Genomic DNA, 21,912 nt, shown 5'->3' with positions numbered 1-21,912 from the left:
CATCCAAAATGCAATTCAGTATTTTATAATAAGAAAGTATGTAAAGATTAGACATCATTTTATACAATATCATATTAAAAAAAGTGATTGAATAATTAAGTTTGTTGATACAATTGGGTAAAATTCTACTGATTTATTTGCAAGAGATATACAATTGGGTGAAATTCTACTGATTTATTGGCAAGAGATATACAATTGGGTAAATTCTACTGATTTATTTGCAAGAGATATACAATTGGGTAAAATTCTACTGATTTATTTGCAAGAGATAGATTTTCAATCAAGAAATTAACTTATAGCATCTGTTTCTTTGATTCTTTGTGACTCTTGTATTCAAATTGATTTAATGTATTAAACATTAATTACGATATGATTTTGTAATGATTTAAGCATTAATTAATTTATCGTTTGTGATTTTGTGATAATATTCTTGAATGATTTCTTTGGATGTATGGATTTTTGTTTTTGTTTTAATTCCTTGAAATACATTATCATTCGTTAAAATTTCTTAAATTGAATATTTTAGTGATTTTAATCAATTAAAAAATCGATTTAATTAATTAAAGTGCATTAGGCTGAAACATTTTATCTCTCCTCTTTATTTTAATTGATTAATTTGTTTTTTTGAGTTGATTGAAATGATAAGAACCCAATTTTTAAGTGATTTTGCTTAAATATATTTAAGAGATAAAAATCTAATTTTAATAGATTCAAATCACTGAACTCAAAATTTCTTGATAAATAACAGTGTTTTAATCTTATCATGGTTGTTAAACATAATTTATTAAAAACAAAAAAAAAAATCATGAAAATGATCATTAAATAAGGAAAAAAACAATAAAATAAAATTCATAATTTCTAATAAATATTAGCTAACAGGTTACTAGCATTTATTATCATAACTTATAATATACAACTTAGAAAAGACTCACTCTAATTAAACATTTTTAATGTACATCCCACACTAACCCCATTAATTAGCAATAAATAATAACATTTTCAATCATATCTTAAACTACCACTTTTTACCTGTATACTTAATATTCTTAATCATTTATCTCTTTCAATCAGCCATCTTTTATTTATGTTTATGTATTAAATATTAATAAATTGTTTAAGTATCAATAGTTAAAAGCAATCTTATATTACAATTTAAAACAATATATACAATATATAGTTCACATACTCAAACATACTTATTTATAATAAATTTTAATTGTATAAAATATATTTATTTTATATAATATAAGAGCAAATCTGAACAACCTTTCCAAGATTTTAGACGAAAATGAAGTGAAAACTCCACCCTCAAATTCACCCACTCAAAAAACCTCCGAAATTATTATTAATTTCAAATGTATTTTGCAATTTCAGACATATTGTCTAATTCTAGTTCCTAAAATTAAAATCCAATTATTTTCCTGATTTTACATTTTCTCTTACTGCTAGAATAAAATATATTCAAGTCTAGTAACCTCTAAGTATTGATTTTTTTTATTCATTTTGGATTTTATCTAATCGTTAAACAAAATTGGACGATTTAAGAAAGTACCTAGATATGAAAATTCAATTTGTAGAACACCACCACATTGTATGTGTATGATATATAGACAAGGGTTGTCAGCAATATAAACAAAATTCCTTTTTATCATATTTCTCGGAAATCGGACATTCAACAATCTATGTGAAAAATAAGAAAAGACTCACTACAATATAAGCACATTTTTCATATACATGTGAAAACTAAGAAATATGAACAATGTAATTTCCTAAAGTTACATATAACATCTATACAACTTGATAAATGCATCAAATAAATGAATTCGGCAGTGTCTCAGCAATTAGTAATATGAACTTGGTAGGATGTGTAGTAGCTAAGAAGTGTGCAAGTAGAAACCATGACAAAGTGTTTTCTTTTCCCCCTTCTATGCAAGATCTAATACTTTTGATTTGCACATGGGACACACATTTTTCTCGTGTAACCATCTCCTTATACAGTCTGCGTGGTATGTATGTCCGCATTGCAGAATTCCAAGCTCCTCTTTGTTTTTATATTCATCCTGTCAAATCATGCATCAGTATTTCAATTAATAACCAAGGAGAAATGTTAACATAGTGTTTCTAATACATCAAACCTCAATGAATAATCCCATCCAGTAAGTTCAAAACTGATGAAAAAAAGGCATTTGATAGATCATAATCTATTGAATTATACATGCTGCTAAAATTCATACCTGGCAAATTATGCAGAGCTCAGTTTCCTGTTCCTCAGAAGTTGCCCCCTCCAAGTTATTAGGTAGTAAACAAGTTTTTGTCTTCATTTCTCTTGTAATAATTTCTTGTAACAAACCCATGCCTACGTTGCCAATCTTGCCAATCTGTTCATCTAACACAAGAAGCTCCTGTTGTCCAATTCCAAAGAGTTAGCAAATTAAGCTTTCCATTTTAGTATGCTACACCTAATAGCTAATCCACATTCATAACAAAATACATCACAATCTTTATGCTTGCCTCATATGACATGTCCTCAATGTCCAAGTCACTATGATGATCACCCAATGAAGGAACATACTGCACAAGACAATTTGTTAAAAAAAACTAAAATTTTGTCTGTATGAAAGGAAATCCAAAGGACTATGAAGTACCAAAAGTAAAGAGAATGACACATTACATCATCTTGAAGAAAAGCCACAGGAGGAAGATTCCTCCAGTGTCCAGGAGCTGTCCCATGCATATTGCCTCTATGATGTGGAGGTTGTTGCATATAAAAGCCAAATGGTGCATTTTGTATGGACGTTGAAGAACTGCTTGGAGAATTTGCCGGAACTCTATATGATGGAGCAGTTACTGGAGGATGAAAATTGATGGAGTGACCTCTGACCTCTTGCGCAGGCTGTGTTTGATAATAAAAGAGATGGTACTGCATATGGGGAAATCTGTGTGATAACAAGTGCTGATCCCCTAAATAGTTTCTTTGAATAAAAGAGTTAGGCTGAGAGATGTTTGTGCCTCTCAGATGAGTACTTTCAGAACGAAAATTGAACAGTCCTTGTTCACTCATTTCCTCCATATTACACAGATTTGATGATGCAATTTAATCCTGTTATACCAAAAAGTGTGAATAAAATCAGTCACTTCCAAAAATAATTGAAAATCAAATAAAAGATATCACCAAGAAAACAACAATAAAAAGCAGACACGGTTCACAATTAAAATTTCTTTTCAACCTTGTACTAGCTAATCAATTTCCAACAAATAATTTAATATTGCAGCTTTACTGCAGGTATCCTTAAACTGGGTTTTAACACTCACTCATAGGTATTAAGAAAACTAAAAACAAGGAGAACAGAGAGACTTACCTCTCAAGTCACAGTTTTTCCCAGGTTTCCGAAGCAGGTTACCCTTTTAAAGAAAAAGCAGGTGAAGTGAAACTAAGGAACCCAAAGAAAAGTAACAACAATGCTTTGGCGAAAACTAAAGAAGGAGTACGAGGAGTAGGAGGAGGTAAGAAAAAAAAAACTTTTAACCGGTGTGTTATTTCTAGATCTAACATGGATTATTTATAGAGATGATAATTTAGATATGGCATGATGAAAAGAAGGGAAATCTTTAGTTTTAAAGAAAAAAATGATTTTAAAATTTTAATTCTAAATATCTATTAAATTTTGGTGTTATTAATTATTATGATTTATTTTTTGAAATGGAATAAATGAGAAGTGGGGGAGGTGGTGCGGGTGAATCAAAGGGAATATATATGAAAAATATTTTATTCAATCAAATAAATGCTGCATTTATTTATTGGAAGAAATGTAATAGAATATATATGAAAAATATTTATTCAATCAAATAAATGCTGCATTTATTTATTGGAAGAAATGTAATAATGACACCATTACCTCTTTCATATCTATACAATTTGGTTTATTATTCCATTTAATCATTACATCTAAATCAAATTCTAACAAACCATAAAAATATATATAAAGAAATATATATATATATATATATGATAAATTCATTTATTTGATTTGTATAAATATTATTTAGATAAATGATAATAGAATATTTACTTTATTTATATTGTAATGTTGGGATAAATGGTCAGTTTCATTAGTCTTCACATGTTTGGTCCTCTAGTTAGAGGTGTCAAGGTTTGATTATATTAAACTTACTGGAAGAGAAAAAAAAAAAGTAAAGTAGCCAAGTGGGAGCCCCTAAAGAAAAACCATATAGAAAATCTATACTAGCACTAGAAAAAGAATGAGCATGTTACATTAAGTACCAAGTTCAAAAGTGAAACAAAGAATTTCTAGAACGTTTATATTTGGGTTATACAACATGAGGGTAATCATGCATAGGAAAGAAAGTCTAATAATAGGGAAATTTGATGGATGATTGTAGAATTAAATGAAAAGAGATGAGACCGGTTGGCAGGATTAACCCATAAATATATTGAATGGCCTTAAAAGAAGAAACTGCAGTTCCAATAACATACCATACAGCCAAGACATTAACAAAAAGTAGCATGTAATAAGTAAGCACTTTAGTTCTTCAATTCAAATTAACTTGACATGTTTTTGAAAGACGTAGCTAGTTGTATATAAGAAACCAATGGTATATAATAGATTATATAAGAATTACCTGTAAGCCTTTATGAGAAGAGAGTGTGACTGATGATGAGAAAAAAGAATCAGAGTGAAAAATTTACATATGATTTATCTTGAGAACTAGCTTGCAAGACCTGTGCTCCTTAATTGCTTGGTCGGGCAACAACTATTTTAATATGATAAAATATTGAAATTCTATAGCCCAGGAAGCAAAATAAGAAAGCTGTCAACGGTTAAAGAATTTTTTACTTGCAAATACCTTTTAGATGAAGATTATTGTAAGCATACAGATTTGGGACTAAAAATATGCAATTATTAATGAGAAGAAATACCTTGATGCTCTCCTGAAAGTGTGGAGAAGTATCTGTATCAGAATTCTCAGACAATTTAAAACATAATACAAGCCTCATGCCTTCCCCATCAGCATCACCAGGGAACATGCTAGCAGAAAAATTCATATGGGCAAGAACTCAGCTGCCAACAATGCAAATAATGTGTGAATATTAAACTAATGGAGTCTATATTAAACTAAAATTAAAAAATCAGCCCAATTAAATGGATTTAAAGGGGTTGGGATTGATGTTGTTATTGACCGGTAATTGACTTTTTCTTATCGGCCTTAGAATAGTTTAGCCCATATTTCTTTTATCTCTAACAATTTCTTTTCTGTGGTGGGATGGTATAGTCTCTATCACATATTCCTCATTTGTCACAAACTTAACAAAACCAAGAAATGCACACCCAAACATAAAAGGAAGGATTACTCTAAGAGTAATCCTAAGAGAGTTACTTTATATCTTCAACTTCTATTTTTTTTTCTTAATCTGACAGTTTTAGTAAGTAATCACTTTGAAGTAACTTTTAAGAATTACTTCAAACATATAAAACAAATACACAATAAAAGAAGTGAAAAGAAATAGCAAACACAAAGCTTCATACGCATATACATACATACATACATACATACCTGGTGGTATCTTCCAATAACCAACAGAGTTGAGTAGCTTGGGTGAAAAAAACACAAGAATGATACATGTTTCCACCTGAATTAAGTTCATGAATGCACTCCCCAGATGCAAGTGACCACAGACGCCAAATAATCTCCATTTGTATCCCAACAGACGCAACGTACCTCTGCAGTGTCCCTAGAAATGCATTAAATTATAATTATTACAATATATTATCACAAGATAGGGCAGAATAATTTTATTATTTTCTTAGATTTCTGAAGTTTTGTGTCAGTGTTAACACCTGAAATGTGTGCATCTGCTGCCTATCAGTCTCAACATCAAAGAGAGACACAACACTACCAGTTGGTGCAGCCAGAAATTGACCAACCCTTGGCTTAAACCTCACCTGGTAGATCCTCCCTGCTTGATTAATTTAATATGGATTAGAATTGAGAATAAGCCTAATTCATAATATCTTGATAATAACTAAAAGTAAATCACGGTTACTACTGTTATAGCAATGCTTACTAATAAATCCTACAATCTTGTTTTGCACCTTATCATTGATGTAAAGGACCTCACATGTAAACAATGTAAAATAGTGAGTATTCTGTATAACATAACATGCAGATTCTAAGTGAGTACCGATTCATACCTTCAAACCCCCACACAACCAACCATACTAGCATAGAAGAAGCGAGCTCCAAATGTTAAGGAATCCATGTCTTCAGAAGCCACAACATAAACCTATAATATATAAAACATTCAGCACAAATTCTATCAAAAGTTTATATAAAGGGAAATGTTGACAATTAATTTGAAGGAATGAGTTGATCCCGAGCAGCACTACCACCGGAAACACCGTCGGAACCGTAATCCGGCGACCGAAGCCAGTGGAAGTCTCCGTCATCTTCGCCGATCCTTTTCCGTCATCGTTAGATATCGTCACTCTCCTTATCGTCTGCATTGCGGAACGGTGCAGCGCGATAGAAGAGAGTAGCGAAGTGTGGAACCGGAGAAGGAGGGAAGGGGGAAGAGAAGAGGGAAATGATTAACGCCAAAGAGAAGAGTAAACTGATAAAAATTTTGGAGAAATAAAACGTCAAACAAATTTTGGAGAAATTAAACGTCAAACAAAATTTGAAGTAAATTTAAATTATTTTTCTCAGATTTAAAAATAATTTTTTATAACTTTATAACTTAATGGAGGTAGGTTAGAAAAACTTTCATTAATTTAATTCATTGTTGAGCTTATATTAATATTTGTTAGATAGCCTGGTTAAAATCATTTTTTTAATAATTTAAGTTTAAATTTTTTATTTTAAGTAGACTTAATTAATAAAAATAACAAAGTATATTTAAAAAATAATAATATTTATAGTTTATGATAATTTTTAATAAAAATATTCATATAAAATAAACAAAAAAAATTAATTAGTTTTGATTAAATAAATATTTAAGATTAAGAATATTTTTAAAATGTCTTACATGTTTAAACTTACACTTTCAAAAACTTTAAAGAATTTAGTTAATAAATATATTAAAATTATATTTTTAATTATTTATTTATAAAAAAAGAATTATTTTATTTATTTATTAAGATTTGAAAAAATTTAAAATATGTAATGATGTTTTACAATAACCTTTAAAACATAAGTTAAAAAAATCTTCACTGTTGTAATGATGAGAGATTTTAGAATAACTCTTTCAACCTCATAAAGAAAACCTTTGAAATTTAATTTAATTAAGGTTAAAAAAACTTTCATTATTTTACTTAAATTTTAGAATAAATATTTGAAACTTAACTAAGATTTAAAAAACTTCATTATTTTACTAATGAGATTTTAGAATAAATCTTGCTACTTAAGATAAAAAAAACTTATGTTAATTAAATCTATTATTGGTTATATTAACTTATAAAAAAAAATCTTATAGTGACACTTAACATTGTTAAAGAACAAATATTTACTCATTTACCTCAATTCTAATTGGAGTTCAAATATGATCCTGCCTGTTGACCAAAACGCTGGAGCTTTGCCTCGTCAAACTTGGATCGACGTATGCGCCGTGTTTGCCTCCGTCCTTCACCGCGATCCACCTCAAGAACCTGCAAAAGACGAAACGGCGCCGCTGCGGCCGATCGCACTCCAACGCCCAAGTCAGTGACTGAACCACCAATTACTTCAAGAGTAAGACTCAAGAACTCTAAGGAATCGTGACCAGTTCTCTCTCAGTGTACTCAAGACTCGCAAGCGTAAAGAAACAATCTGAACGTGCGTACCTCAGAAGTTCGTTGAGAACTCTTATATACCTGGGCACTTTCTCTCTCCTGGCAGTTACACATCTGGACACGTGGCTCGCATCCAGCTGTACACGTGCCATCATCTGGAGCATCCTTGACTTGGGCGCTACTTCTGACTCTTCTTTGGCTAAGTTACTTATGCACGGTATACTCAGTGCATAGATGCCTTGGAGCGCGATCTCTTCTGGATGGCGAGTTCGAGTGCCTTCGTACACACCTTCCCTGTGGTCTCGCCGGCCGCCTTCATGATCTGCCCTGACTGCTTCACAGTGTAAGTGGGCTTTCTCCCAAGCTCATCCTCTGGCCAACTGGGAAATGACCATCTGCCTTCATCTTCGGCGATGTCCTTATTTCGGTGATCTCTAATCACTTGGTCGCCTGGATTCACATCTGGCGACTTCATCTTCAACTCGGTGACCGTCGGTTTTAGGTATGGTGGAGATCGAAGCACGCCAACTTAATAACTGGCGACTACGCAATCCCCCCGACCTCCTTCCCTTCTGCTAACCAGGTGTCCCATCCAACACGCCTATATAATAGCTCGACGCCACGTCATTACTCCCGACTACCAGGGCGATACAAAATATAACTTCAGAATTAAAATATATCAATTTGTATTTATCCAAAATATTATATTTATATTTCTATAATATTAAATGTTATATTTCTATAATATCTTCACAATCATCACATCACTCACAAATTTTAATTAATTTTTCTCTCACATTCACTGTAAGACAATAAAATAGTTGTTTACTCATTTTTTTTATATAATAGAACTTTAAGTGTGATGTCAAAGTTGAATCATTGCCATCAAACATTTGGTGTATATATGTTACTAATATATAGTATGGTGAATGTGTTTGATTACCATGCTTAGTGGGATTTTGAATCATATCCAATAAACGGTTGTAAATATCAAGGTAGACTAGTCTATCACCTGGAAGAAGTTTCCCAATTTGGGATGAAAGCTTGTTGTTAAAAGAGCATTGCAACTTGGTTTTCAAGATCTTAACATGCTCTACTACTACCTCATTGAGTGTTCTTTGAGAGGGCACACACCTTAAGCTTGGCAAACCAAATATTCCAATCCTTCTAGTTTTAAGTCCATAAAGTTCCTACATTCGATTCATTTTTTTATTTATAATAATACAAGTGTAAACTAAATTGCTCATTTGGGTACATGGTTCACTTATACTTAAAAGAATTGTGAAGCTTGTGAAGCCAGGAAATTTGTGTAAGTTGAAATATTATATTGTAGTCGCCTAAATGGTAATGAAAAGTAATTATTGGTAATGTCATTGCTTCCTTTGCGCAAGATGTATATGCTTTTTGATATCATTGTTGTTGTGTTTTCTCCAACCATGTCGTGTATTTGTTTTTGGTATTCCCTGATTTTGTCTAGTTGATTTAATAATGATAGCATTGACTAATGTAACATATGACAAAGAAAGAAAATTATAGTTAGTGTTTAAGATGTGCAAAGGAGAATGAAAATATATTATAAGTTTTTAGGTGAGAATAGTTATTTACATCTATTTTAGAAGTTAGAGGATCATATCCACTACCACAAACATTTTCATTTTATTATGCATATAATGATAAAGAATTCAAGAGTAAGGATTTTAGTTTGTACCAACAAAGTCTGATGGGATTAAACCATTGTTGAACCTCCCAATTGGATGACAAAGTCATCAACTCAAGACCAACCACTAGAGCAATGGCTAGAAGAGTCCAAGAAGATTTAGACTCTGCTACTGATGACAAAGACATTTTTGTATACATGTTTGAAGGAATCATAACCTAGTGGTATAACCTAGAGTAGGATTTAAATTTCTTGCTTAAAAGTAGAATATAATTTTTAAATCCCAGAAAAACTACACTATGAACCAAAAAGTACATTTAACATTAGGATCACTATTTCCCCTTTAACTTCTCATCCTATGTACACATTAGGATCACTATTTTCATCAAAAGAAGACAATTTAACATTAGCCATTTGGCTCTTGTGATGTTGATGATATCACCTTTCTCTATAATGTTGCATTCTCCCATCTTCATCTTCTTCCTCTTGGCTCCCTAACGCATGTGATATCTTGCTCTTCTAGGCTCCCATCTTCTTCCATGATTTTGTCTTTCTTGGGAGTCCTCTAGTCGTTGCAATCTCTCCACCATGTGCCTCATGCTCTCTTCTTTTTTAGTCAAATCTCTCATAGTTTCTTCAAGCTCCATCATTAGATTGGCCTTGTGAGGAGATGGTGGTTTTGAAGAATCTCGGGATGAAGTGTGAGACATGTTTGCACAAAATGAATCAACCCAAATTATCACACAAATATGGAAAAAATTAAAACACACTCTCTCTATTATAACACTCGACTATTTTAGTAAAAAGAATAAAAGATAAGGTAAGTTTACTCTTCACTAAAAAATTATATAAATTCCAAAGAGTCTTGAACGTGTAGAGAAAGTCTTCAAATGAAAGATGTCAAAACTCTTATCAAATCACTTAATTGAAAGCCAAGAAAATCCTCCACACAAAACTAAGAATTTTTTTTAAGACAAACAAGAAAATTACTTATTCAAGAAAGCTAAACCAAAATAGGAATTAAATGTAGACCAACAACAAAGCATTTTTAAACCAAGAAAACTTACTTAGGTTTTAACTATGAAGTTTTTTCTCTTTTTTTTTATAAATTATCAAAGTGTGAAGGATAAAACTCCCCAAAATATAACCACAATTCGCCACACATATAGAATCCTTTTAGGAAATTGATTTTGAAATGACAATGCATATAATTTTCTTTCTTTCTATTGATTCAAATTTTTCATATTCTTTTCATGCATATTTTTATTCCACTTTTCAAATTCTAAAATTAAATTTGGATTTAGATTCATTTTATGTTTGGAATTAAATCAACCACTACTAAGACAACTTCTAATTTGTTTTTAATTCTTCATAATTAAAATCGAATAAGTTGAAAGAAAACAATCATAGAACACTAAGAACATAAGACTTAAGTAAAGATGGCTATGGAAATTTAAATGACAAAGGAATTCAAAGCAGAATTTAAATTGCAAATGACTATAAAAACATAATTGAAAATGACAAGGAATGTAAAACGAAATTGAAATGACAAGGAATTGTAAAAAGAAAAATGAAATGACAAGGAATGTAAAAACGGAATTGAAAGTGCTCAAAATAAACCATGCTCTGAATACCACATGATACAAGTTGATTTGAGAATTACACATATTTTTATACATTTCACTTGGATTAGGAATTGGATTAATAATTATGGTGATGACTCAGTGAGGATTGTCACTGGACACGAACTTAACTAAATGGAAGTAAGTGTGAAAGTTATCTTCAAAGAGCAAAAGAAAAAAACTCACACAAAGACATTATGAGTTTGAAAGAAAAAGAACTCAAAATAAAGTAGAATTGGAGAAAATGGAAAACATGGAATTAGAGAAGAAGAATGGAAAACTTAGATGGTTGAAGACATCCATGGAGGTGGAGGAATGGAGGATCTCACACGACTTGGAGGAGGATTCCAAGATAAGTGATGAAGAGAGTCCCCACTTGAAGCATCTTGCCAAGATAAGATTCAAAGAAAATTATAGACACTCGAAGATTCACTCAAGCAGAGTTTCTTGACTCAAAATATGTTGTGATTTACAAGAGGGGGTGACCACCTATTTATAGTGATAGGTACCATGTGATTAAGACATGTAGGGATAGTGCGATAACTATTACCCAAAGAAAATGAGCAAATAACTAGAAAATTCATTTAGCTTACGTTCATTGTCTTCTTCACATAAGACCTACAAAATAGAATGAAAATATCCATAAAAAATTAAATAAATAGACTCTCATTTACCTTCTTTACTTATCTTCCAACTCCTTAAACTTTGAGAAAATACCAAATTTTGATACTTAAAAGATTGAGGCTTAGAGGTCTTTAATTTTTTTTCATGTAAATAAGTCTACTAATTTGTTTTCTATCATATATATAAAGCTCTTTCGTTAGTGAGACTTTTAAAAGTCCACATCAACACTTAAATGTCAATGTCACACATTTCTTGCTCTACGTGGCCCTTAGGTGTGAACCACAGTGGAATGACATTTAAATACATGTAAATGGAAACATGGTGCAAATAAAATTACAGTTCAAGGAATCTTTTATATTATTTTTTTGGATGATGTGAATTAGTATAAAAATGCAGAAATGTTGTGTTCAAATTTGAATTTACAAGGTTGTTAAAAAGTTATGTATTTTGGACAGATCAGGTATGAATTTTCAATATTGTTTTTGATATTGTAAACGTTCTTGAATGATATGAATTTTTAAATGTTATGTGATTGAATTATATGTATTATATATGAATGATGTAAATTGTATGAAATTGATGTCATACATTTGGGATAGTGTATGAGTTGTTGTTTGATGGTAAATTAAGTATGAAAAGCCTATGTTTAACGGAGATCCTCTGGTTTCACTGATGATCTAAGTCATGTAGACTAAGATATCAGGTGGTGAGAAGTTGAGAGGGAGTTCATACACACCGGGTCCCGCTGTAGACACTCGATATTGGATGTTTGAACTTACCCTAACCCTTTCTATTGGATTCGCTGGTAATCTTTGGATCAGGTGTTAGTCACTGGTAGGGGCATACTTAATTAGTCTTCCGGAAGATGATGGGATTGAAATGAAATCCAATAATTATGATTGAAAATAGATTCATGTGTGGTCTATATGAATGATGGAATTGGTATTGAAATTTTATCTGACAACATTTAAAGAAATGTTTATAAATGATTAGTTTGATAAGTTCTTTTTTCCTAAATTAAATATGTTATGGAATTTCTTTTTATTAGCTTACCTTTGCTTTTCTTGTTGTGTTGTAAACTGCAATGACTGTACTACGTACAAGAGTAGATGATCATACAGGTGTAGGAGGGTCTGGAGGGCTTTGGGATGTAATTTGAAATCTTATATTATTAATATTTGTATTTCTATAAGTCATAATCTTGTAATAGAAATCGATAGAACTTGTATTGTAATAGTTAGATGTATTTTCTGGGGTGTTACATTTAATGGTATCAGAGCGGTTCATCCTTAGGATGACTTGAGGGTAATGGGTTTATTGTGTTTCTCCTGCGTGTAGATTTTTCTTTAAGTCTAACTTTAAGACTTAGTTAAAAGTTTCTAATAGGATGTTTAACAAAGTTGTTGTTTTGAAATCTTTTTATGTTTGAGTCAAAACTGGTTGTTATGAATAAAGATGAAAGTATTAAGAATGAAAAGAATCTTGATAAAGTGGTGAGGGTGCACACTCATAACTAAATCAAGATGATTTTCTATCTTAATTCTAAAAGTATAAGTATATTTTATTTTATTTTTTGTATATGTTTTGGGATGGTTATTTCTATATTATGTAAAGTTGATATTGAATACACGTTAGGGAAATAAATTTAATTATTCTAAGTGTTTGATTGCAAGTTTTAAAGCAATCTTTTTAGGTAACAGTTTTACACCAACATTTGTTTTAGTGTAGTAGTTTATATATATATATATATATATATATATATACATACACAGTAGGTGGTTGTTATTACCGATGGACTCAAATTCTAAGTGAGTTTAAGACATTTGTCTTTGAAGGATCTAGATATAATATTTGGGGATGAATTGACTTTATGTCGATCACTTTCTTTTTAATTGTGATGAATAAAAATGCAACATCTTCAAGTTGGAATAATATGGAATGAGCAATTGCATAACAAGTATGGAACGAGTCACAAATTAGAGTAACTTGTTTCATAATCCGACTTCAAAGAAAGATAAATAATACAGGTTAGACAAGTAGTACTTCAACAAAGTGGAGTTTTATACACAGTTTTCTAGAGTAAGTGTTAAGGTTATCTTCAAAGATTAAAGTGGAATTTTCTTTGGTCTGGCGCTTGAGTAGGGTTGACGTTAATGACACGTTATAAAATGACTTCATCTGAGTAGTAAAGATGGAAAATTAAATTGGAGAAAATAGATTGTTGGGTCGAGTATGCTACCATGAGGAATATCAATATTGTTGGTGAAGAAGAAGGATGAGGAATCTAGATTATGTGTGGATTTTTGAAAGATAAACGAGATTGTTAAGGGATTATAGTATGATGGATCAAGTTGCATGAAGCGTAAATGTTTTCCATGTAGACATGAGATTCGGGTATCCAAATTTTTAAGTAAAAAGTGAAGATGCGTATTAGACAACCTATAGATCTAAATATGACCGGTAAGAGCGAGTAATGATGTCATTACATGGCTAGCATGGAAACAAAAAGTTATGTGGATTTAATTAATTGTTACAGGAGGTTGATTAGTTACATTCAAAGTTGTAAGAATATTAAGTAATTGTTTGGTCATAAGAGACTAGACACGAAACAAAAGAGATTGGTGAAGTTATTAAGGGAGTAAGATTTCAAGTTTGTGTATCATCTGGGGAAGGAAAGTTTGGTTGAAATTGTTGAAGATGGGAAGCTTTGATGTATCAATTCCTCATGGAACCTGAAGCTATAATGTGTTTTAGGTTTGGGTTAGTTATGGGGTTTAGAATCTTTGTAAGATCAGTCTTGATTCCTACAGAAAGCTTGTTTCAATCTATTTTGAACTAAGTGTTTTTTCCATGCAAAGGAAAAAACAACCGATTAAAGTTTAAAGATAATCGGTTGTTTGTCACTTAGCTGGGAAAGGGGTTTTGAAATTGTTTTTTGAATCAGTTGTGTAACTGCTGAAACCATTCAACCGGTTATATCCTGGTTTCAAACGATTAAAAGTGAGTTTTCATAATAGTATTTTGAAAACCTGTTTTAACTGATTCAGTTGTTCAAATCTGCCTTAAACGGTAGCTTTTCAAAGGTTATAAATGTAGCCTTCTTTCCAATGTTTCATATGTGAGAAATATAGAAGTTTTACACTCTGATTTAAGATTAAAAAAAGAGATTACAAACTGTTTGTGAAAAGGATTTTTTCAAGCTTAGCAAGATTGCTTTTGAGCTTTGCTATGATTCAAGAACTGATCATAAGGCTTCTGGTTTACTGTTATTCCAGGTGTTTTCTACCCTTTATTAGTTTCTTGTAATTGTTCATATTACATTCTGTAAACGTGTTTGTAAAATCCTGTAAAGTCAATGTGATTCTGGCTTGAGGTGTGTGTTGTGTGCAAAGAGGGTGAGTAGGTCTTGTGGTTTTAGGATCACCTCTTTGTGGGTGTTTGTAATCTTGTTTTGTTACATAGTGGAATACTCAGTGGTTTGATTGAGGACTGGATGTAGCAAAGGGATTGAGTGAACTAGTATAAACATTGTGTGTATATCTCTCTCTCTCTCAACTCCTAACTGTTTGATATTTTCGCTGCCATAAACAACCGATTAAATCGTATTTTAACCGATTGAAATTTTGATATATGTTTTTGTTAGACTATTTGATTGACTTTCTGAATTGCTCATCGAGTTGATTGTTAAAGATTCATTCTAAAGTAAAGTAATTGTGAAAATCTTTTACAAACAATTCACCCCCCACTTGTTTAAGCCATCAATTCTAACAATTGGCATCAAGAGCTAGGTTCTTGAAAGTTACTCAAGTTTTTTTTCTGTTTTATGAAAATCTTTTTGATAGCTGATAAAAGGCTTTTTGGGGAAGGTGCTTCTTTGAATAAACCACCTCTGTTTTGTGGTCAAAATTATCCAATTGGGTGTATAAGAATGAAGTTCTTTATTCAATCCTTAGATAAGAACATTTGAAATGTTATTTCAAATAATACCTATATGAATATGCCTGAAATTGATTATGCATCATCTAAAAAACATAATGATTGTATGGCACAACATATTATTGTTTTTGCTTTAGATTCCGATGAATTGCTCAAGATTTCATAATGCACTTCAGCTAAGGAAATGTGGGATACACTTGAGAAATGGCACAAGTAACCAAGGAGTGACTTAATGGATAAAGAAGAATCTTATGCTGATTCAATCTCTTCTAAAAACAAGTTGGATGTCTGCTTAATGACCAAGAGAGAATCAGAATCAAGTCAAGTATGTACAACCTCTTCTAGTAAATGTTAAAGTTATTTTCAATTACTTAATGCTTTCCAAGAAATCCATGAAGAAGCTAAGAGATTAACTTTTTCAAATAACCGATTGAAATGTGAAAACAACAAGTTGAAAATTAGAATCACAGTTCTGGAAAATGATTTGAATCAATCAAAAGCTGATTTAGAAAATTCTGAATTGATTTGTGAAAATCCCTCTTGCAAATGTGACTCAAGTTTCTGCAAAAACAGTGAGTCCCTTCAAGAGAAAGTTTTATATCTTGCGAAAACAATTGATATTATTTCAAAAGGAAAATCAAACTTGGAAGATGTGTTGGCATCCCAAACATGTGTTTTTGGAAAATCTGGCTTGGGTTTTAACCCCCAAAGCAAACAAAGTGGATGTACAAAACCTTTTTCAACTTTCACCAAAAAACAATCGGTTAAAAAGTCGAAACAACTGGTTGTTTGTTGTTTCTACTGCATGAAAAAGGGACATTCTGTTAGGTTTTGCAGGATCGAAGGTTTTCTGTTCCTAAGGGTATTCTGAAATGGGTTCCTAAGGATCCTAATGTTCCTTGGAAACACATTAACACTCATGGACCCAAATTCGTAAGGGGACCAAATCTAGCAACTTGATTTTGTTTCTTTTGTAGGATTGTTTGAGGAGAAAACAACACCTATGGTATCTAAATAGTGGTTGTTCTAAACATATGACTGGTGATGCATCCAAGTTCATCAGCATCTCCCTCAAACAAGATGGGCATGTAACCTATGGTGACAACAAGGGAAAAATCCTTGCCAAAGGTACTACAGGTAATGAAAATAGCTTGCTTATTCATGATGTGCTTTATGTTGAAGGTTTGAAGCACAACTTGCTTAACATTAATCAGCTATGTGACAAACGTTACCAAGTCACTTTTAGGACTAATTCATGTGAGATTCGCTTGCCTAATTCAAAGGATGTTCTGCTCATTGGTAAGAGGTCTAACAACATTTATTTGCTTGACATATCTAGTCCTACATCAATAGATTGTCTTCTATCAAAACATGAGGAGTCATGGCTTTGGCATAGAAGAATTGCTCATATTCACATGAATCATTTAAATAAAGTTGTTTCAAATGAATTTGTCCATGGCTTACCCAAACTCAAATTCGAAAAAGAACACGTGTGTGAAGCATGTCAAAAGGGGAAACAAACTAGAAAATCTTTTAATCTGAAAAACTGTGTTTCAACTTCAAAACCCCTTGAGCTTTTGCACATGGATATTTTTGGTCCTTCTAGGACTATGAGTCTTGGAGGAAATCTGTATGCTCTTGTGGTTGTAGATGATTTTTCCAGGTACACTTGGACTCTTTTCCTACACTCAAAGAAGGAAGCATATCCAGAATTTAAGAAGCTTACAAGGAAACTTCAGAACACATGCTACAGTAACATAGGAGCTATTAGAAGTGATCATGGAAGGGAATTTCAGAATGAAAAGTTCATCATCTTCTGCAACAAGCTAGGAATCTCTCATAACTTCTCTGCACCAAGAACCCCTCAACAAAATGGAGTGGTGGAGAGAGAGAACAGGTCTCTAGAAGAGCTTGCAAGAACCATTCAAAATGATTCTGCCCTACCAAAATGCTTCTGGGCTGATGTTGTGAACACTGCTTGTTATGTGATGAATTGTGTCCTAATTCGGCCTATTCTAAAGGAAACACCTTATGAGTTGTTGAATGGAAGAAAGCCAAACGTGAGCCACCTGAAAGACTTTGATTGGAAGTGTTATATTCTAAATAATGACAAAGAAAACTTAGGTAAGTTTGATGCTAAATCCGATAAAGGTATCTTCCTTGGCTACTCTCTTCATAGCCATGCTTATAGGGTCTATAATAAAAAGCTTATGACTGTTGAAGAATCCATTCATGTTGTTTTTTATGAGACTAACAAATGTGAACAAGGTGCAGCTAAGATCAACACAGATGAAGATGATCAAAACATCTTCTTAAAGAACCTTGACAACAACACATAGATTCAACCGGTTGGATCCTCGAGACAACCGATTGAAAATCTACAGTAGGAGGATTTTCCAAAGGATTGGAAGATTCCAAGAGACTTGTCTGTTGATAACATAATTGGCCAAATCCACCAGAAGGAGTATGGCAAATTTCTGCAATCATACCACATTCGTTTCCAAGATTGAACCTCAATCAGTTTGTGAAGCTCTCAAAGATGAGCACTGGACAACAACAATGCATGAAGAGCTCAATCAGTTTGTAAGAAACGATGTGTGGACTCTTGTTCCAAAAACTACTCAAATGAATGTAATAGGTACCAAGTGGGTGTTTAGGAACAAATCAGATGACTCCAGCATCATCACAAGAAACAAAGCTAGACTCGTTGCCAAAGGATACAACCAAGCTGAAGGAATCGATTATGATGAAACCTTCACGCCAGTAGCAAGGTTAGAAGCGGTAAGATTGTTATTATCTTTTGCTTGTATGAGTGGTTTCAACTTGCTTCAGATGGACGTAAAAAGTGCATTTCTCAATGGATTCGTGAATGAAGAGATCTATGTTTCACAACCACCTGGTTTTGAAGATCACAAGTATCCAGAGCATGTATACAAGCTAAAGAAAGCCTTGTATGGCTTCAAGCAAGCTCCACGTCAATGGTATGAAAGGCTAAGTCATTTTCTCTTATCTCATGAATATGAAAAAGGAAAGGTAGATAAAACTTTGTTCATTAAGAAAGCGATTATGATATGATCCTGCCTGTTGACCGGAACGCTGGAAACTGCCTCGTCAAGGGATCGACGTGCGCACCGCTTCGAACCTCCGTTCCTCTTCGAGATCCACCTCAAGAACCTGCAAAGGAACAGAACGGCACCGCTGCGGCCGATCGCACTCCAACGCCCAAGTCAGTGACCGAATCACCAAATACTAAGAGAACAGGAACCGTGCAAATTCTCTCTCACAGTGTGCTCTAGAACTCGCAAGCGTAAAGAGTATATCTGAACGTGCGTACCTCAGAAAGTTTGTTGAGAACTCTTATATAACTGGTTACTTTCTCTCTCCTGGCAGTTACAGACTTGGACACGTGGCTCGCATCTGGTCGTACACGTGCCTTCATCTGGAGCCTCCTTGATGATGAGAATCAAATAAAGGAGGCTTTTATTAATGGAGGAAGAGGACATCCACCCTCACATTTGAAGTTCTTCCTTCTAGTCTTCTCAAAATTAAAAGAAGACATAAAATAAAGATGAGGCCCAAGCCCAAGCCCAAGAAGGCCAAAGCCCAAAGAGCCCAAGTCCATCCCATGAGGGGCAAGGCCAAGCTTTGAAATACTCTTGTATAGTTTTAGGAGGTGTGGTTATTAAATAAAGGTGTGTGAAAATGTAAAATAAAGTCACATTGTCCATGTGACTTAGGAGAGTGGTGTAGGTATAGTTTTTGGGAGGTGTCATAGTAGAAAAAGGTCACACCTCCCATGTGACTTGTTTTTGGTGGGAATTTCAAATGAGTTTATTTGAAATTTCCCACCTATTTTTCAGCACCTTAGGCTATAAATAGAGGTGCTTCCTTTGTAAAATTCAGATTTGAATTTTATCTAAAGAAACTATACTCAAAATTGGAGTGAGCATTTGGAGAGCTTTGAGCTTCTTCTCTAGTCTTATCTTGAAGGACCATGGTTTCCTCAAGTGGCGGCTTCCACACTCATCTAGGAGCATCCATTCTTCTAGTGGCGTGATCATCCAACCATTCCTCCATCTTCATGAGCATTCTCTTCTCCTTCCTTTCTTCTTCTTCAATTTGTTCTTATTGCCTTGAGTTTTGAGTTGTTTTTGTTTCGGTTCCTTTAATTTTCCAGCACCTATTTTCTGTTTAGTTTTTAAATTCTGTTCGGTTCTTTTGTTTTGAAGTTCAATTCTGTTCGGTTTGTTCTTTTCCTTCTCCTTTGTTGATTCAATTTGACAATATTTGGTTCATCCAAATGAGTTTGGGATTTGGTACTTGTTTTGGTGAGTTCTTGATCTTAGAACTATGATCCAACTTCTAAGAAAGTGCCTCTACATTTTCCAGCTCAAGGTGATTCCTCAAAGTGTCAAGAATCTTGTTCTATGTGGCTATTGGAATCACATCACTTGACTTGGGCGCTGCTTCTACTTTCATTTTGCTAAGTTACTTATGCATGGTACTGCCCAGTGCATAGCTAACTTAGGAGTGCGATCTCTACTGGAATTGGCGAGTTAGGGTGTCTTCGTACACCTTCCCTGTGGTCTCGCCGGCCGCCTTCATAATCTGCACCACCTTCATCTCTGGCGATGTGCTTGCTCTGGCGATCTCCAATCACTAGGTCGCCTGAGCTTACATCTGGCGACTTCATCTTTAACCGGGTGATCGCCGGTTCTGGTATGCTGGAGATCGGAACACGCCAACTTAATAACTGGCGACTTCACGAGCCCCCCGACTTCCATCCCTTCTGCCAACCTGGCGCCTTGTCAACACGCCTATACTGTAGCTGGATGCCACGTCATCACTTCCGACTACCAGGGCGGTACACAAGCCCCCCAGTCTTAAGCGAAGACTTGTCCAGCGAAAAGACTAGAAGAGTCGCGTCAACACCGGTCTACGTGGCACTGACACAGAATTCCAAGCGGTTGTACCTTCTGCTTCTCTGACGCTCCACCAAACCCCTCACCCATCGTTCGACACGTGGCTTCATCAACGGTTACCTTCAGCTACCGTTTGCGCTTCCCAAACCCATTTCGAAAAAACTCTTAAACCCATTTTCACTCCACACTGTTCCATCACCTTTCTTCGTATTCACAAACGCTCTAACTTCCTCCTGCAAAAAACTCTCAGCGCTCTCCAACATTCTGAATCACCATCATCCTTCGACGTCTTCCTGATCATCAAAAGGTACCTACTTTCCTTCTTCCACTGGTTTTTCTTGCATTTTAACCGTTTCGCATCATCCTGTAACTGTCTGGTGCATACGTTGTGGGTTGCTTTTTCCATTTCTCCTTCTGCGTAACTTAGGGCTTCGTCAATCGTCGCAACGAACCTTCGTTCGTTCGCTTTTCACCCTTCTCCCATGATCGAGTCAGCCTCTGCGAACCCTGATCATTTTTCCTTTTCTTCTTCCTTTGCAGCTTCGAGAATGACCCGCTCAAAGATCACCCCGAATCCTCCTCCTTCATCGCGACACCCCTCTTCTCAAGCACTCATCCCACCGCGAGCACGCGGTGCTTCATCTTCCCAGGCTGAGAGGCCTGCACCTTCCCGCCCCAACCTGGCCCAGGCGACTCCACCTATCGCCGGAGGAGCCCCCGTTCCCCCGCCAGACTTCGAAAAACTCTACCCATGGGCCAACTCGACCCTGTTCAGGGAAACGTCTTCCGTGAATACTGCTGGAGCAGTCTTGCGATTGACTAAGGGGGATGAGCCTCACCAATCATTTCATAAGGAGCACGATGAAAAGATGATAGTGCTACCTTGCCCCCCCGATCTGCCCGTTTGTGCCGACGACAAGGTGAGCGCTGACGGGCCCTTCTGCTTTGTCTACACAACCTTATTCAAGAAGGTGAAGCTCAAGTTCCCTTTCACCCGTTTCGAAAGGGAGCTCCTTACCGAGCTCAACATCGCCGCCGCCCAGCTTCATCCGAACAGCTGGGCGTTTGTGCGACCATTCCAAGTGATGTGCGACCATCTGGGGTTGCCCGCATCCGTAGACGTGTTTCTGTTTCTCTTCGAGGCCAAGCACCCAGGAGACCGCCTGTGGATTAGCTTGAATGCGATTGCTGGGAGGTCAATCTTCTCCATCTTCCAGCAATCCTATAAGGACTGGAAAGGGAAGTTCGTCCAGGTGCGCCCCAACGACAAAGACGACTCCCTACTCGACGGCTTCCCCTTGTACTGGGTGGACAAGGGGAAAAAAGAATCTAAGAGCTGCTTCAGGAGACCCAGAAGTCCTGAT

General features: G+C 34.4%; 1 protein-coding gene across 5 annotated transcripts; it reads right to left on the bottom strand.

Annotated features, from left to right (window-relative positions):
- Window positions 1-1,617: 1,617 nt before the first annotated feature.
- On the bottom strand, window positions 1,618-6,652 carry LOC137828520 (putative E3 ubiquitin-protein ligase ZFP1). Of its 5 annotated transcripts, XM_068635132.2 has the most exons (10): window positions 6,408-6,652; window positions 6,213-6,304; window positions 5,859-5,977; window positions 5,575-5,752; window positions 4,940-5,081; window positions 3,360-3,402; window positions 2,672-3,100; window positions 2,512-2,571; window positions 2,235-2,402; window positions 1,618-2,060 (listed from the first exon to the last, which is right to left on the bottom strand). In XM_068635132.2, the coding sequence occupies exons 7-10, from the start codon at window positions 3,068-3,070 to the stop codon at window positions 1,926-1,928; spliced, it is 762 nt and encodes a 253-aa protein (XP_068491233.1). In that variant the 5' UTR covers window positions 3,071-3,100; window positions 3,360-3,402; window positions 4,940-5,081; window positions 5,575-5,752; window positions 5,859-5,977; window positions 6,213-6,304; window positions 6,408-6,652; the 3' UTR covers window positions 1,618-1,925. The 5 variants fall into 5 exon arrangements, with proteins under 5 accessions (XP_068491233.1, XP_090153072.1, XP_090153073.1 ...); XM_090296946.1 differs by having other exon boundaries at window positions 3,360-5,081; window positions 6,405-6,652; XM_090296947.1 differs by having other exon boundaries at window positions 3,360-5,081; window positions 5,575-5,741.
- Window positions 6,653-21,912: the final 15,260 nt, after the last annotated feature.

This window comes from Phaseolus vulgaris, chromosome 11, assembly GCF_051622355.1.
Source record: "Phaseolus vulgaris cultivar YP4 chromosome 11, ASM5162235v1, whole genome shotgun sequence".
In the NCBI taxonomy this organism is placed as follows: Eukaryota; Viridiplantae; Streptophyta; class Magnoliopsida; order Fabales; family Fabaceae; genus Phaseolus; species Phaseolus vulgaris.
The sequence above is the reverse complement of the archived record's forward strand: the minus strand, read 5'-3'. Positions and strand labels throughout refer to the sequence as shown.

Excerpts from the sequence above, each read along its gene's own strand:
- LOC137828520 (XM_090296946.1), bottom strand. The coding sequence starts at position 3,070 with ATGGAGGAAATGAGTGAACAAGGACTGTTCAATTTTCGTTCTGAAAGT. Across the intron at positions 2,572-2,671 it reads TGGCTTTTCTTCAAGATGAT|TATGTTCCTTCATTGGGTGA; the intron begins GTAATGTGTCAT and ends TGTCTTGTGCAG. Across the intron at positions 2,403-2,511 it reads TTGAGGACATGTCATATGAG|GAGCTTCTTGTGTTAGATGA; the intron begins GCAAGCATAAAG and ends ATTGGACAACAG.